Below are 18,539 nucleotides of genomic sequence, written 5' to 3'. Positions count from 1 at the left end.
TTTACCAAGCAAATGGAAACCAAAAAACAAAACAAAACAAAACAAAAAAACAACCAGGGGATGCAAGCCTAGTCTCTGATAAAACAGACTTTAAATCAACAAAGATCAAAACAGACAAAGAAGTGCATTACATAACGGTAAAGGGATCAATGCAACATGAAGAGCTAACTATCCTAAATATATACGCACCTAATACTGGAGCACCCACATTCATAAAGCAAGTTCTTAGATATCTACAAAGAGACTTAGACTCCCACAAATAATAGGGGGAGACTTTAATACTCCATTTTCAGTATTAGACAGATCAACTAGCAGAAAATTTACAAGAATGTTGAGAACTTGAACTCAGCTCTGGACCAAGCGGACTTAATAGATATCTACAGAACTCCCCACCCCAAATCAACAGAATATACATTCTTCCCAGCACCATAAAGCACTTATTCTAAAATCAATCACATAATTGGAAGTAAAACACTCCTCAGCAAATACAAAGGAAGGAAATCATAACAAACAGTCTCTCAGACCACAGTGCAATCAAATTAGAACTCAGGATTAAGAAACTCACTCAAAATCGCACAACTACATGGAAAATGAACAACGTGCTCCTGAATGACTACTGGGTAAATAATGAAATTAAGGCAGAAATAAATAAGTTCTCTGAAACTAATGAGAACAAAGACACAACATACCAGAATCTCTGGGACACAGCTAAAGCAGTGTTTACAGGGAAATTTATAGCACTAAATGTCCACAACAGAAAGCAGGAAAGATCTAAAACTGACACCCTAACAACTAGAGAGGCAAAAGCAAACAAATTCAAAACCTAGTGGAAGACAAAAAATAACTAAGATCAGAGCAGAAACAAATGGAAAAACATTCCATGCTCATGGATAAAGGAGACAGAGACATGAAAAACCCTTCAAAAAAAAATCAATGAATCCAGGAGCTGTTCTTTCGAAAAGATTAACAAAATATATAGGCCACTAGCTTGACTAATAAAGAAGAAAAGGGAGAAGAACCAAATAGACACAATAAAAGATGATAAAGGGGATATCACCACTGATTCCATAGAAATACAAACTACCATCAGAGAATGCTATAAACATCTCTACACAAATAAACTAGAAAATCTAGAAGAAATAGATAAATTCCTGGACATATACACCCTCCCAAGACTAAACCAGGAAGAAATCAAATCCCCGAATAGACCAATAACAAGTTCTGAAGTTGAGGCAGTAATTAATACCCTACCAACCAAAAAAAGCCCAGGACCAGATGGATTCACAGCCAATTCCTACCACAGGTATAAAGAGGAGCTGGTGCCTTCCTTCTGAAACTATTCCAAACAACAAAAAAAAGAGGGATTCCTCCCTAACTCATTTTATGAGGCCAGCATCATCCTGACACCAAAACCTGGCAGAGACACAACAAAAAAAGAAAATTTCAGGCCAATATCTCTGATGAACATCGATGGAAAAATCCTCAATAAATACTGGCAAACCGAATCCAGCAGCAGCACATTAAAAAGCTTATCCACCACTATCAAGCTGGCTTCATCCCTGGGATGCAAGGCTGGTTCAACACATGCAAATCAATAAATGTAATCCATCACATAAACAGAACCAATGACAAAAACCACATGATTACATAAATAGATGCAGAGAATGTCTTCGATAAAATTCAACACCCCTTCATGCTAAAAACACTCAATAAACTAGGTATTGATGGAAAAAATCTCAAAATAATAAGAGCTATTTATGACAAACCAATAGCCAATATCATACTGAATGGGCAAAAGCTGGGAGCATTCCCTTTGAAAACCAGCACAAGACAAGGATGCCCTCTCTCATCACTCCTATTCAACACAGTATTGGAAGTTCTGGCCAGGGCAATCAAGCAAGAGAAAGAATTAAAGGATATTCAAACAGGAAGTAAGGAAGTGAAATTGTCCTGTTTGCAGATGACATGATTGTATATTTAGAAAACCCCATCTTCTCAGATCAAAACTTCTTCAGCTGATAAGCAACTTCAGCAAAATTTCAGGATACAAAACCAATGTGCAAAAAATCACAAACATTCTTATACACCAATAACAGACATACAGAGAGCCAAATCATGAGTGAACTCCCATTCACAATTACTACAAAGAAAATAAAATACTGAGGAATACAACTTACAAGGGATATGAAGGACCTCTTCAAGGAGAACTAAAAACCACTGCTCAAGGAAATAAGAGAGGACACAAACAAATGGAAAAACATTCCATGCTCATGGATAGGAAAATCAATATCGTGAAAATGGCCATACCGTCCAAAGTAATTTATATATTCAATGCTATTCCCATCAAGCTACCATTAACGTTCTTCAAAGAAACAGAAAAAACTACTTTAAATTTCATACGGAACCAAAAAAGAGCCCGTAGAGCCAAGACAATTTTAAGCAAAAAGAACAAACCTGGATGCATCATGCTACCTGACTTTAAACTATACTACAAGGCTACAGTAACCAAAGCAGCATGGTACTCCTACAAGGCTAGATTAACCAAAACAGCATGGTACTGGTACCAAAAGAGATATATAGATCAATGGAACAGAATAGAGGCCATAGAAATTAACCGCACATTTACAACCTTCTGATCTTTGACAAACCTGACAAAAACAAGAAATGGGGAAAGGATTTCCTATTTAATAAACGGTGCTGGAAAAACTGGCTAGCTATATGCAGAAAACTGAAACTGGACCACCTCTTCCTTACATCTTATACAAAAATTAACTCAAGATGGATTAAAGACTTAAACATAAGACCTAAAATCATAAAATACCCAGAAGAAAACCTAGGCAATACCATTCAGGACATAGTCATGGGCAAAGACTTCAAGACTGAAACACCAAAAGCAGTGGCAACAAAAGCCAAAATTGACAAATGGGATCTAATGAAACTAAAGAGCTTCTGCACGCAAAAGAAACTATCATCAGAGTAAACAGGCAACCTACAGAATGGCAGAAAATTTTTGCAGTCTATCCATCTGACAAAGGGCTAATATCCAGTATCCACAAGGAACTTAAACAAATTTACAAGAAAAAAACAAATGACCCCGTCAAAAAGTGGCGAAGGTATGAAGAGACACTTCTTAAAAGAAGACATTTATACAACCAACAAACATATGAAGAAAATCTCAGCATCACTTCTCATCAAAGAAATGCAAAGCAAAACCACAATGAGATATCATCTCATGCCAGTTAGAACGGCGATCATTAAAAAGTCAGGAAACAACAGACGCTGGAAAGACTGTGGAGAAATAGGAATGCTTTCACACTGTTGGTGGGAATGTAAATAAGTTCAATCATTGTGGAAGACAGTGTGGTGATTCCTCAAGGATCTAAAATGAGAAATACCATTTGACCCAGCAATCTACTGGGTCTATACCCAAAGGATTATAAATCATTCTACCATGAAGACACATGCACATGTATGTTAACTGCAGCGCTATTCACAATAGCAAAGACTTGGAACCAACCCAAATGCCCATCAATGATAAACTGGATAAAGAAAATGTGGCACATAAACACCATGGAATACTATGCCGCCATAAAAAAGAATGAGTTCATGTCCTTTGTGGGGACATGGATAAAGCTGGAAAACATCATTCTCAGCAAGCTAACACAGGAACAGAAAACCAAACACCGCGTGTTCTCACACGTAAGTGGGAGCTGAACAACGAGAAAGCATGGACACAGGGAGGGGAACATCACACACCGGGACCTGTCGGGGGGTGGGGAGCAAGGAGCGGGAGAGCATTAGGACAAATACCTAATGCATGTGGGGCATAAAACGTAGATGATGGGTTGATGGGTACTGCAAACCACCATGGCACATGTATACCTATGTAACAAACCTGCAAGTTCTGCACATATATTCCAGAACTTGAAGTTAAAAAAAAAAAAAAAAAAAAAGTCAATGAGTTCAAGGTCTGAATTCCTATATGACTATTTTATTTTTCAAGGAACACAGGGATAAAGAAAATTCATCAATCCTATGTGCTGCTCCTTAAAGCAGTAGTTTCCTTTTTTTGTTTTGTTTTGTTTTTTTCAGACGGAGTCTCACTCTGTTGCCCAGGCTGGAGTGCAATGGCATGACCTCAGCTCACTGCAACCTCCGCCTTCCAGGTTCAAACTATTCTCCTTCCTCAGCCTCCCAAGTAGCTAGGATTTCAGGTACCCTCCACCATGCCCGGCTATTTTTTCTGTATTTTTAGTAGAGACAGGGTTTCACCATGTTGTCCAGGCTGGTCTCCAACTCCTGCCCTCAGGTGATCCACCCGCCTCGGCCTGCCAAAGTGCTGGGATTATAGGCATGAGCCACTGTGCCCAGCCTAAAGCAATGGTTTCCAAACAATCTCTCCTATCTTAGAATCATCTGGATATATTATTTTGTTAAATACCCATATTCTCAGGTGCTACTCCCAGAGATTCTCAGTCAGTAGGTCTGGGGTAGGTCCCATGAATATGCATTTTTGATATGTAATTCAAACACTCAACTAAGTTTGAGAACCACCCATGTGATAGACATTGTTCACTGTGACCATAGTAACAGAATTCCAGAACGTTCCAAAAAACATGGCTTCCTTGAGTAAAATCTATCTGTTCCAGGGTCTCTTGGACCTAGGTGGCAGCTAAGGGTATCCCTGTAACTAAGTTGTGTCAATAGGATCTAAAAGGATCTGAAGTGTGAAATTTCCAAGATATGTTCTTTAAAGAAAATGGTATGTCCCACCTTAACACTTCTTTCCTGCCAGCTGGAATGTGGACAAAATAGCTGAAGCTCTGACAATCATCATAGGTCATGAGATGATCTTGGGAATGTCAATCAAGTAGGCTGGGGTGAAAGACAAAGAAATCCCAAATCCCCAATACTGCCATCCCTACACTGATGGCCTCCAGACAACTTAAACACAATGAGAAAGAAGATGCAAACCTTGCTTAAGCCAGTGTTAGCTGAGATTTTTGATAACCTGCAGTGAAATCTAAGACTGACACAACTAACTATGTTAGAGTTTCCCTCAAGTTCCAATATCTATTGTCACCACTGAAATAGTACAAGGCAGGAACTTGATTTTTTTTTTCTTTCTTTTGAGATGGAGTTTTGCTCTGTCACCTAGGCTGGAGTGCAGTGGCAGGATCTTGGCTCACTGCAATCTCTGTCTCCTGGGTTTAAGCGATTCTCCTGCCTCAGCTTCCCAAGTAGCTGGGACTACAGATGCGCGCCACAACACCTGGCTAATTTTTGGTATTTTTAGTAGAGACGGGGTTTCACCATGTTGGCCAGGATAGTCTCGATCTGTTGACCTTGTGATCCGCTCACCTCGGACTCCCAAAGTGCTGGGATTACAGGCGTGAGCCACTGCGCCAGGCCCAGAACTTGATTTTAACCCACAGTTTGCAAATGAGGAAACTGAGCCACAGAAAAGTGATCTCACTTGCTCAAAGCTACATAGCTATTAAACTAGAAATGGGGCCGGGATTTAGACTCACAACTCCCAGCTTCAAAAGCCAGTGGTCTTTGGTCTACACAATTGTGCAGGGGACTCCCAAATTACAGTGAGTATTTCTCAGAAAACTGAGTGAAACTCCTGGCTAGAGAGATTACAGAAGGAAGAGAAACCTCCCTACAAACACAACTCATTTTCTCTCCTTTAGGCCTTCTTTTCCCCTTTTCCTTTTTTATTTTCCCCCTCCTCGATTCTTATTTGTTCTTTCGGTTCTACGTCATAGTAGTGTAAATACACTTGGGGAAAAAATTTGCTTGCTTTGGGCCATCTCACCTGGGTAGCAGAGTTCCCATCCAAACTAACCCTTTCTTAAACCAACACCATGGCTGTGATCTGCTAGCAGAGAACCTGAAAGAAATCAAGTATGCCTTCACCGAGGCAAGAACAGAAGAAATTAGGGACCTCCCCAGACCAGCCTAGACTAAAGGAATTTGTTAACGTGGCTGAATGCCCGTTTTCATACATAGAGATATTAAGTAACACAAGCCACTGACAGTGGTCGTCAAAGACTAAAGGGCAGTGGGCCTGGCATACAGTCAGGGCTGAATAAATGTGCAGCATTTATCATGTCCTGACATTTGTATTTGTTTATTTGTTTATCATCTCTCCCCCTACCTCCGATGATAGAATGTAAGAACCAGAGGGAAGGGGGTTCTGTCTTTTTTATTGTTGCTGTTCACTGTTTCCCAACACACAAAACAGAGAGATGCAAAACACGAGTGCAGTATGTTTGCTGAATGAATAGATAAATAAATGAATGATGATGATGCAATAGAACCACCTCCTTGCCTGGGTTCTCTGGGCTTGGCTGAAAGACCAACTCACAATGTCCTGAATCCTGCTATGACGGATGTTTGTTTCACATCGTTCCTACTCATATGACACATTCCTCTTTGGATAACCTCTGTTGGATGTCCTCTACCTCTCTACCAATCCATACTTCAACCAGGCTTGAGAAATCTGAGAAATGCTCCTATCCTTAGGGGCTCTCCTTGTCCTCCTCCCTCATCACTGAACTTCCAAAGAACTTAGTCTACATCACTGAGGAAGCCATTTTTTAGTGACATTGGATAGTATCAGCAATATTACTAATAATCCCGTTCACACTAATAGCATACTACAGTTTGCAAAGTGTTCTCTCTTTAGGGAGTTTGAAGTCTAACCACTCTTTGTTCCAGAAAATGGAATAAAGAAACAGCAGGTCCTATCTGTGTTTAAAAATAGTAAAAGCTAACCATAATTTTGAAAATATACTATGTACTAGGCGCTAGTCAAGGCTTTATATGTCATCCTGTTTAATTCTCACAAATACTTCATGAAGCAGGTATTATTTCCTGAAGTTTACTGATGAGACACCTGGAGTTCACAGAAGTTACGCAACTGGCTCAAGGGAGCTCACTGCATAAACCCCTAAAGCTGGGATATGAATTCAGTCTTGCCCATGTCTCAAAAGGCCTTCCTGTGAATAGGCATGCCCTAATTCGTCTCCACCACGAGAACTGGAAATAGTGGAGAATGAGTGTATGTGTGTTCACTGCACATAGAAGCATGGATGCAGGTATTTGAGGAAATAGAGGACAATAAATATCCCACTTTTCCAAAGAGCTACTAAGAAAGCATACCCTAAAAGGGGAGAAGTGATATTAAGCTATAAGAGTTCAAATTACTGCCTTAGATAAGGAACAAGTCTGTGGTTCTGAATTAGAGAGGTTGTTTATACAGTGAAGTGATAATGAGGTCTAAGAGAACTGCCCAACTGGGCCACACAACTCCGGGTGTACCATTCACACTATAGTCTAAGAAACAGGGGCCTCCAGGATGACAGCTAGGTGTTGAAACCCTGACCATGTCAAAATGAGCCACACAGAAACAAGCAGTAGGTTCCATCAGTCAGCTCCTCTTAATATCTGTAGATTACGCCTTCTTATCCCCATTTTCAGACGGGAAAACGGAGGCTCAGAGAGGCTAAATGACTTGTCAGGCCATTCAGCAAAATTACCAAGCCAGACTTACACACCCGGGATAGAATCAAGAATCCCAGCTCTTGGCATCTGCCTGTGTTTCCAGGAGGCATCTGCAAGGGGTGAGGGCAATCGGGACTTTGGACAACTTCCTCCCCAGGCTCCAGGTGCCCTTTACCTCGCATTTCTCCACGACCGGCTGCTGCCCACACTCGGAGCTGTTGCCTGCCACGATGCCAGCCCGAAGGTTCTCGCTGTCTCCAGTGCCCTCCTCCATGGAGTAGGTCTTGGAGTGATTGCCTCGGCGATGGGCTGGGGCTCGGCCCTGGGCCAGGCTGAGCTGCCTGCGGAGGGCGCGGTTCTCCTCCTCCACCTCGCGCATGCGCACCTCCAGGCTCTCACGCTCCCGCTGGCTGGAGGCTGTGTACCTGGGGCTGTGCGCCTGGGACTCCAGCGGAGACAGAGACACGGGCTTTCCATCTGGGGAGCAAAACACCAGGGAAGCGTTAACCGGGATGAGCCTCAAGCCCCTCCAAGTTCCCCAGACAGCCATTATTACATGGTGAGGCTCCTTGCACAATCCCATGTTTAAGGGAAACAGATGGAAAGTGAGTTACAAATAAACGCATCCAGATTGAACTGGGAACAAAGTTGAGAACGGAACAACTTATTATGGCGATAAAAACTAATATGCCTTTTAGAGGAGGCAATCATAACAAAATTGTTTCTAATTAAATGCACTGTCTTCCTCTCCCTACTTGTCATGTTTCTAGGTAGGTTTCTTAATAAAGAACTATGAATACAAAGTGGGGGGATTGGGGAGAAAGACAAAGGAGGGGAGAAGGAGTACCAGGAAGTGGAGGAGAGCAAAAGAGGAAGAGAAGGAGTAAAAATAAAAAAATAATAGGCCGGGCGCAGTGGCTCATGCCTGTAACCCCAGCACTTGGGGAGGCCAAGACCGGCGGATCACGAGGTCAGGAGATCAAGACCATCCTGGCTAACATGGTGAAACCCTGTCTCTACTAAAAATACAAATAAATAAATAAATAAATAAGCAAGCAAGCAAGCCGGGCGTTGTGGCATGCGCCTGTAGTCCCAGCTACTCGGGAGGCTGAGGCAGGAGAACGGCATGAACCCGGGAGGCAGAGCTCACGGTGAGCCAAGATTGCGCCACTGCACTCCAGCCTGGGAGACAGAGTGAGACTCCGTCTCAAAAACAAAACAAAACAACCCCCCCCCCCCCAAAAAAAAAAAGAAAAGAAAAAAGAGTATAATAATGACTAAGTTTATTGAGCTCTTCCTATGCAAACTCTTATATATTTCAACCTCTCAGGAAAAACCTTCCTCCATTTTCAGGCAAGATATCCTTCCACATATTCCAATAATTTGTATGTAGCGCTATGAAAACATGTATCTGCCATACTATATTTGATAAACAGCTTTACTAAATGTTTCCTATGAAGATTGGGAGTTCAATGTAGGCAAAGGCGGCTCTTACCTGTCTTTGTGGTAACACGTCACAAAGTCTGAGAAACGCTGGAAGGGTGGATGCATAGCTCCATGCCAAGAATAAAATAATTAAAGGCAATAAGGACAAAAGAAGTAGAAGCATGACCCATCTCACGGTTTTCCCAGAAAAACAGTTACCACTAAAGTGAGTGCCAGCAACACTCCATGTAACAATCATATAACCCTGCAATAAAAACTGAGGCACAGCCGGGTGAGGTGGCTCACGCCTGTAATCCCAGCACTTTGTGAGGCCAAGGCGGGCCAATCACGAGGTCACTAAATCGAGACCATCCTGGCCAAGATGGTGAAACCCTGTCTCTACTAAAATACAAAAAGTTAGCCGGGCATGGTGGCACGCACCTGTAGTCCCAGCTACTCGGGAGGCTGAGGCAGGGGAATTGCTTGAACCCAGAAGGCAGGGGTTGCAGTGAGCCGAGATTGCACCACTGCACTCCAGCCTGGCAACAGAGCAAGACTCTGTCTCAAAAAACAAACAAACAAACAAACACAAAAAACTGAGGCACAGAGAGGATAAGCGGGTCTCTCAATGTGACACCACCAGAATTCGCACCCAGGTCTCTCTGGTATCTGGGCCTGTACACTCTCCACTTCAATAAACTTTCATTATAGGCTATTCAGAGAGCTAACATGGAAAAAAAAAATTATTAGTATAAAAACCCCATCTCCCAAAGATATTTTAATCACCTTGTATACAGTAGATGCTCAAGGCATGCTTACTGTTCAGGAGTCTCAGTGGCACAAGGCATACCCAAAGCTATCACTTAAAATTTCTGTCTCCACTCTGCAGAAATCCTGGGCTCCAGCTACATTGACAGCCACCTCAGGGGGTTACCAAGCAAAAAAAGCGTATCTCTAGAAAATCATCCTCTCTCAGCTGCCTGTCAAAAAAACGCTCCTCTTTTTCCATACTTCAAGTTTTTCCTTCCTGCCCAGACCCCATGAGCTTCAAAACTGTCCCAGAGAGTCTCTGTGACTCACAAACTTGAGGATCAAAGAATGTGATGAATTACACCCTGCAGGTCTCACTTGTGCTTGTGTCGGCCTCTGCCCAGGGCTTTTTGATGTATCTTTGGACCTTAACAAATATGACTCATTTTTTTTTTCCCCCTTAATCACCTCAGGGTTAAACGCCTAAGCTCCTGGTCCTCTCCTATCAATGCAACAAATATGGCTCAATGAATTGCACTGCCTGGGACCACAAATCAAAGGCCGAGGCAGAATCGGTAGGGGATGTGAAATCACAGGTTGATTAGGGTTACACTGTCACCGGACTGGCCAATTACAAGCTCCAACCTGAGCTTTTGAAACCTGTCTCCCTGTTTGGTACAACTGAGAATGAAAAAGAATAGGCAGCTATTAATAACTGCATTTTCTCAACCAACATCGACCCTTTGAGCAGGGGTGGGTAAAGATGAACCCCTGGCTTCCCCAGGAGTTACACTTTCTGTAGTGTCTATCATGGATCTGCATCACGCTAGGTAGTTCATGCTGATAACGCCTTAGGTTGCCATCAGTACAATGAAGTGGTAACAGTTATCCCCATTGCTCATGCAGAAACCGAGACTAAAGTTTAAACCCTGTTCCTATTATGTTGCAGCTTGACTGTAAACAAGGTCTCCTGGACTTTGCACTTAGCTATGCTCCTGCATTTACGTGCTAAGTTACAGGTAAAGACGCTCCGGAGACTGAGAGGGTCTTCCTTCTCGGGAAAGGATTTTGGAGCATTTGGGCAGAAATGCAGGAAGCTCAACAAGGTCTCAGGGTCTCTAGAAAATTAACAAATGGGACCTGTGAGATTCCTCATTGGAGGAGTTACATCAATGCTCTGGGCTTCGATTTTCTCTTCTGTGAAATGGGAACATAAAATGTTCTAGTAAGACTGATGGGAGGCTGAAGCAAGATAACAAAATACAGAGCACTGTGCCCCTTACTGGGAGGCGCTTGGCATCAGGGAGTTCCTGTGACCCTTTCTCAGTGAGGGAAGGTGACGTCATGGGTAAGATGAGTTGATGATGTAATTTAAGGTGTAAAGCACCTTTCAGAACACAGGGTTGTTCAGTGTGTTATATGGGGAAAGAAGTAGGTAACAGACCTTGGCTTCCTTTGAGATATACTCTGAGAGGAGGCACTGCTGAGTTTCCTGCCTTCATCCTTAGCCAGGTCATGGTTCATCCTTAAGAACATGGGGGAGCAGGCGGGCAGGCTTCACCAAAGAGGCCGGGTCACATTCTCTAGCCCATCTCCTAAAAGCCCCATATTTTAAACATTTACATAAATTATGATTTTCTGATTGTAGGCTTAAAAGAAATGCTATCGACATCCTGTGTCCATTTCTCAAAAGCCCTATAGATTTGTCACCAATGAAGCCACACTAAATAATTAATGTCAGGTCTCAGAGGAACCAATGTTGAAAAAAGCAACGTTCATGCTGTGCCCAACTCCTGGCATGGAGGAAGTGCTCAATCAATGGCAGAATTGTCATTTCTGGTTTGTTTGTTTGTTTTAAAGGTCCGTTGTCTCGAGCTGGTCCCTTCCTTCTCCTCGGCCAGTTTCACCTTCTGAAAGGCGGGGTCCTGCAGATGTGCTCAGAGTCCCCTCTCAGCCCTAACTCTCCACAGCTGTGAGGTCCAGGTGATTCCCAACACCGCACGATCAGAAGTGAATACAGTGGGCCCTGCTGCCTGGCCAGATTCACAGCTCATTCTCGTTTTATTCATCCTGACGCTTGCTTTTATTCCTGACTATTCCTTTTTCTGGCTCCTGACCTCTTTGCTCAGGCTTCTCCTGACTCTCCGGGAGTCGGAGGAGAGGGGGTCAGGGTAGTGAATAGCCAGCCTCCTTCAATGCGGTCTGCATTTCTCTGTTACGTTTCACAGGTACTGGTCCCTCCCAGGAACGCTCCCCAAGCTTTATGTACAGGTCACAGTTATAAAGCCCACTACATAGGATTTTATGGCTATGTAAACAACTGTGCCCACACAGATATTTCTCAAACTACCAGTGGTGAAGACAGCAGGAGAGGCACGGAAGCCCAAGGAGCTTGGGGGAAGAACCAGTTTTTCTCCTTCCCCCAATCCATCCTGGACAAAAATCTGCCCCTAACACTCAAAGGTAAAATAGAGCTCGGCCCATGTGTAACTCACCACTTGAATTAAACAAACTGGTCTACACTACGTTAATCAAGATTATCATACACTTGACGCTGGCCACAAAGTCCACTTGCTCTAGATGCTTCTAAATGCCTAGTCTCAAGTTCCATATGTATCTTGTTGCAGACCAGCAACAGTTTGAGGGCACGGTTAATTTTATGTGTCAACTCAACTGGGCCAGGTGGTACCCAAACATGTGGTCAAACATCACTTTGGGTGTTTTTGGATGAGGTTAGCATTTAAATTGGTAGACAGAGTAAAGCAGGTGTCCTCCCCTGGTGTGGGTTGGCTACCTCCCATTAGATGAAGGCATGAATAGAACAAAAATGCTGACCATCCTCCAAATTCAAGAGAACTCATCTTGCCTGACAGCCTTTGAATTGGGACATCACCTTTTTCTTGCCTTCGAACTCAAACTGAATCATCAAATCTTCCTGGATCTCGAGCCTGCTGGCATTTGGACTGGAACTACACCATGAGATCTCCTGGTTCTCAGGCTTTTGGACTCAGACTAGAACTACACATCGGCTCTCCTGGGTCTCCAGCTTGCTGACTCACCCTGCAGATCCTGGAACTTGTCAGCTTCCATAATCACGCAAGCCAATTCCTTACAATAAACATAGCTGTATATGCACTCTATATTGGTTCCACTTTTCTAAAGAGCCTTGACAAATACAAGGATGAACGACGGCCTTTAGATTACACCTTGAGTGGCACTGCCAATCTCTAGTCTCCATCCCCAGGTCCTGGCATGCTCCCTATACTTAACAAGCATTTGAAGAAGAGAGAAAGAGAAGAACTAACACCTAGAACTTTTTGTTAAAAAACGGTGTAAAATGCCTAGCACATCATAAACTGCCAGTTATTTTAAAAGACATCTCATTATAATATTAAATGCTGGGGAAGAGGGAGAGAGAACTGAGAAAAGCAAACAAATCAAGTAGATTAGTAAGAGCATGGGATTTGGAGTAAGAAAGAGCTGAGCTTGAATTATGGTTCATCCACTTACTAATAAATAACTTAGGCAAAATACTTAACTTTTCTGTGACTCAGTGTCTTCTTATGTAAAATGGGGGACATGGGAGCGTAAGCATAAGAGTGTGTGTGTGTGTGTGTGTGTGCGCGTGCACAAATATTGCTTCATATCAGGCTTACACAGAGTAGATACTTGTATTAGTCAATTTTCACACTGCTGATAAAGACATACCTGAGACTGGGTAATTTATAACAAAAAAGAGGTTTAATGGACTCAGAGTTCCTCATGGTTCAGGAAGCCTCACAATTATGGTGGAAGGTGAAGGAAGAATGAAGGCACATCTTACATGGCGGCAGGCAAAAAGAGAATGAGAGTGAAGCAAAAGGGGTTTCCCTTATAAAACCATCGGATCTTGCGAGACTTATTCACTACCACAAGAACAGTATGAGGGAACCACCCCATGATTCAATTATCTCCTGCTGCGTCCCTCCCACAACACGTGGGAATTATGAGAGCTACAATTCAAGATGAGATTTGGGTGGGGACATAGCCAAACCATATCAATACTCAAACCCCCTGCTCTTCTTCCAGCCCAAGCCCACTGAAGCTGTAGTCAGGGCACATAAAGGCAGCAATGGACAGGATCCGTTGTGTGTTAGTGCCTTTACCTTTGTTTGTCTATTACCTTTCCTTACAGGTTTCTACTCTTTAGATATACACAGTCTATGTATGAACATGATGTATCATTCTATCACAGAATACGTGTGTGTGTTGATCTGCAGTTCAGCCCACTTTCAGCTTAAAATGTCAAACAAGACATTATTCAAAAACTAAGCTGACAACATCATCCTCCTCCCTGCAAAACTTCTCAACAAACATGAATTTATCATCGACTCTGAATCTCTGAATCCACTTGAGATGAATGTTCTGAATTAAGAATCAAAACATCTAAGATTCAGAACAAAGAAGGTAAATTGAAAATCAACCTCCGTGCAGTGCAGTCACAGAGATTAGGGACTTACCATCCAAAATGTCCTAAGTGATGATCTCAATCAATCTGAATGTGCTGAATATCTCTGGATCTCTCCAGAGGGCTGGCATCTGGTACTGCGTGTGGGATCCATCACTTTGAAATGAATAGGACTGGGACTCATTAACACAGGCAGGGCCGGGGCCTTTCAGGGGTGACAGACCCAGATCTCTCTAGTCTAGGAAAGCAAACTCTTGCACTCAGTGCCAGATTTCAGGAAAGTTGTCCTGTTGCATCATCCTGCCCGTGATAAAGACACTACATCCCTAACCTTTATATGGCAAAATCTCCCTACGTACAATCTGTCGCTGAAGCCTGCCAATTCTTCCTTCCTGATGTTTGAAGCACTTGCTCTTCTCCTTTGATTTCAAACATCTCATCCAAAGCCAAGCCTCTTAATCTTATCCTAAAACAGGGGTCATCAAACTTTTTCTGTAAACATCCAGAGAGTCAATGTGCTTTACTTTGCAGGCTACGCTATCTCTGCTGCAAGCACTCAACTGCCATTGTAGCATAAAAGCGGCCACAGAAATACCTAACAAATGGCTGTGGCTGTGTTCCAGTCAAATTTTATTTCCAAACACAAGCAGAGGGCCAGATCAGGCATACTTTTTGGCCAGAGATTATGGACCCTGTCCTAGAACATTGTGTGGGTCTCCTGGGCTAGTGCCCCGGCCTCCGATTTCTCCCTGTTCCTGTCAGCTCACTTGCAGGTGCCGTGGATAACATTCTTCAATCCTACTTCCACCATGTTTGCAGTCTGATAATGCACAAAAACAACTCTATCTACTTCAAGGTCATCCGTCGAATTCAACAAACACTTGGTCAGTTCCCCCTGAGTACATGTCCTTGGGTACTGTGTCTGCATCGTCTCATTTTAATTTATGCAACACTGTCATGAAGTGGGTGTTCTCACTATTTCCATTTGACTAATGAAAACAAAAAAAAGAAAGAGAGAGAGAGAGAAACAGGCACATGATCTAGTTCAATGTCATCCCAGCAACAATGGCAGAGGGACAGTCTTGAACCCAGCTTCAGTGGCTCCAGATAAATGGCTCTTTCCGCACCAAACCAGAATGTCTCCTGTTCAACAGTCTCCAAATGAGTCCAGCCTAATTTGTGGTTGTAGTGGTTGTTTCCGCTTCATTCCCTGGTCCATCAGGCCAGTGATTCTCAATCTGGGCTGCCATTACATAATTTGGGAAACTTAAAAGTATGAATGCGCACAGGTCCTAACCTAGATGAATTCATATAGCATCTCTGGAGGTGGGGGTCTAGTTACTGGCATTAAAAAAATTTTTTTATTTAATTTTAAGGTCCGGGATACATGTGCAGGACGTGCAGGTTACGTAGGTAAACATGTGCCATGGTGGTTTGCTGCAACAGATCAACCATCACCTAGGTATTAAGCCCAGATTCCATTAGCTATTCTTCCTGATGTTCTCCCTCCCCCGCCAATTCCCTAACAGGCCCCACTGTGTGTTGTTCCCCTCCTTGTGTCCATGTGCTCATTGTTCAGCTACCACTTATAAGTGAGAACCTGTGGTGTTTGGTTTTCTGTTCCTGTGTTAGTTTGCTGAGAGTGATGGTTTCCAGCTTCATCCATCTCCATGCAAAGGACATGATCTCATTCCTTTTTATGGCTGCATAGTATTTCATGGTGTACATGTACCACATTTTCTTTATTCAATCTATCACTGATGGGCATCTTGGTTGATTCCAGTCCTTGCTATTGGGAATAGTGCTGCAATAAACATATGTGTGCATGTATCTTTGTAACAGAATGATTTATATTCCTTTGGGTTTTCAGCATTTTTAAAAGCAGACACTCCCATGGGATTCTCATGTGTGGTCAAGGTTGAGAAATGCGAGCTGAGGCATTTCCCCAAACTCTCTAACTTAGATGCAAAGGAACACTTAGCATTGCCACACATAATTATAGTATTGCTTTGACCCTGCACCCCATTTCCCTTATACAAGCCTCTACTGTATTCTTTCAGCAGCTCCCATGATGTGACCCAGACCCACATGATTTCCTGGTACTCTAGCTCCTCCAAGCATAAGGCCTGTTTTGCTCTTCGGCATACCCCTGCTTTCTGGAAGACAGTCTCCTTCAAAAGCAGTTCCCTTCTAGCTCAGCTGTCTGACTATCTAGCTTCCCTGGTTTCTGGCTCCCTTCTGTTGACCAATCACAGGTCATCTTATTCCAAGAAATGTTTCAATTTTTCATTTTCCATGAGAGTCTCTTCATTGAGCAATTTGTAATTTTTGTTAGAAAATGTTCTCCTTTTAATTAACATAAAGATTTCATACCCTCATCCAATGCCAAATATCCAATATCATTTGATATTTCAAAGTAAATTAAATATTGCAGCCAAAGTCATTTTAGAAAAATGTAGATAACTCAGTTTGATCTTAAAAGTTAATTTTGATCACGAGATGTCCACAGGAGAGCCGAGTCTGCCAATGTGTCATCAGCTTTTCCTTTCTAGGCAGTTTATAAGTCACAGCAAGACATAGGTCCAGGTTGAGTTTCAAAAGCATGGAATCAGATTTGCTGTGGGAAGGAAAATGGCAATGATGACACACAAAGGCTGCTCGCTTGTTACGAGGTACACAGGGAATGTTTTACCCCAAAATTCCCCTAAGTGATTTTCTGGAAGTTATCTTTGGCAACCAAAGCAAACTTGAGTTCCAGCAAAGGCCCTGGAGACAGATCTTCTGACAAAGACGGAAGAGCAGTTGAAAAAAAAAAAAGAGAGAGAGAGTCCCTCACAAGCTTCTAAAAAGAATTTGCAACCACAGTGCCAGGGAAAAAGAGGCCTGGATTCATTGCACCATAATAGGCTGAATGAGATCTGACTTTTGTCTTCCATAAAATCATTTCCAAGAACGTTAGCTTAAAGAGCTTCATTAAGTCAAGAAAATGAAGACATTTTTAGCACCAATTTGCTGTACCCATACCTGGGTTTAGACTATAAATGCTTGAAGTGTGTTCTAACCAGCAATGATACCAGTTTTTGTCTCTTGAAACTTCAGGTTCAATGATTTCAAAGCTTCAGATGTTTCTTTGTTTGTTTGTTTGTTTGTTTGTTTGACACAGAGTCTTGCTCTGTCGCCCAGGCTGGAGTGCAGTGGCGCGATCTCGGATCACTGCAAGCTCTGCCTCCCGGGTTCACGCCATTCTCCGGCCTCAGCCTCCCGAGAAGCCGGGACTACAGGCACCCACCACCACGCTCGGCTAATTTTTTGTATTTTTAGTAGAGACGGGGTTTCACCGTGTTAGCCAGGATGGTCTCGATCTCCTGACCTTGTGATCCGCCCGCCTCGGCCTCCCAAAGTGCTGGGATTACAGGCGTGAGCCACCGCGCCCGGCCAGCTTCAAATGTTTTGTTGTGTTTTTTGTTTGTTTGTTTGTTTGTTTGCCAAATACGCTAAGTTCTGAAAGTTGGAGGCAGTTGGTCTTTGAACTGCTGTTACCATGGTGGGGCAACCGCATCTTCCTGCTTCTATAACTGGTCCATCATATTCCCAAGGAGTCTGAGTATGGACAAAAGGGCTTTGTTAGTAGCATTCAAATCGTCACCAAACAAGGCCAGAAAAAAGATAATGTATTTAGTGCTCTGTTTCCTAGAAAAATGAAAGGACTTGACAGCTGAGTCAAGGTCTTCTCTTAGATCACCAGGTGGTTTAGAAAACCGTCATTGGAGGGTAATGATAACAGTGTATACTAGAATAGAACAGATATTCACCGCAAATCCTGACCGTTGATCTGTGTGTGAGAGCACAACAAATTCACATTCCCGTCATCTTTGAAGAGCCTCTGCCCCGTTAGCCCCTAAACTTCAATCACTTTTTACATAGCCTTGAAGACAACACCAGCGTTAGTGGCGGTCTCCAGTGGTTGAGTTTGAGAAAGCAGCCTTTCTCCTTCCCCAGTTCCGTGAGTCCTATTTCATACATATGCCATAGTTGGACACAATCCCCTTTGTTGGTAGATTCATCAAAACTAAAAGCTAAACAACTATAACGATTTTATCCTTTGCAAAGCATCAACTGAGTGTCCTCAATGTAGCTATTTACTATAAAATCAGATGCGAAAATACTATAGAATTTCTTAATTTTCTCTTTAGCAGCACTTAAGATGAAAGATTTCATAAGTGTTTTTTCCACTGATTTATTTTTTTAAAATCTTTGCAATAAATGTGTTATTTTATATGAAATATTCATAGCCCTTATAAAATCCCACTAAAATGTTCCAAGAGTGAGGCGAATCACATGTGCTGAGAAGAATCATATTTTACAGTAAAAATTTTTAATGAGGTTTGATTTTTTTTTGTTGCTA

General features: G+C 42.6%; 1 protein-coding gene across 1 annotated transcript in view; it reads right to left on the bottom strand.

The window, feature by feature from the left end:
* Positions 1 to 18,539, bottom strand: part of LARGE1 (LARGE xylosyl- and glucuronyltransferase 1) — a 697,253-nt gene that overhangs the window by 421,452 nt on the left and 257,262 nt on the right. The window contains exon 3 of the mRNA XM_003905455.5: positions 7,688 to 7,989. Within this exon, the coding sequence (XP_003905504.1) occupies positions 7,688 to 7,989 (302 nt within the window). The remainder of the gene's footprint in view (positions 1 to 7,687; positions 7,990 to 18,539) is intronic.

This window comes from Papio anubis, chromosome 16, assembly GCF_008728515.1.
Source record: "Papio anubis isolate 15944 chromosome 16, Panubis1.0, whole genome shotgun sequence".
Classification (NCBI taxonomy): domain Eukaryota; kingdom Metazoa; phylum Chordata; class Mammalia; order Primates; family Cercopithecidae; genus Papio; species Papio anubis.
Note: the sequence above shows the minus strand (reverse complement) of the source record. Positions and strands in the feature narration are given on the sequence as shown.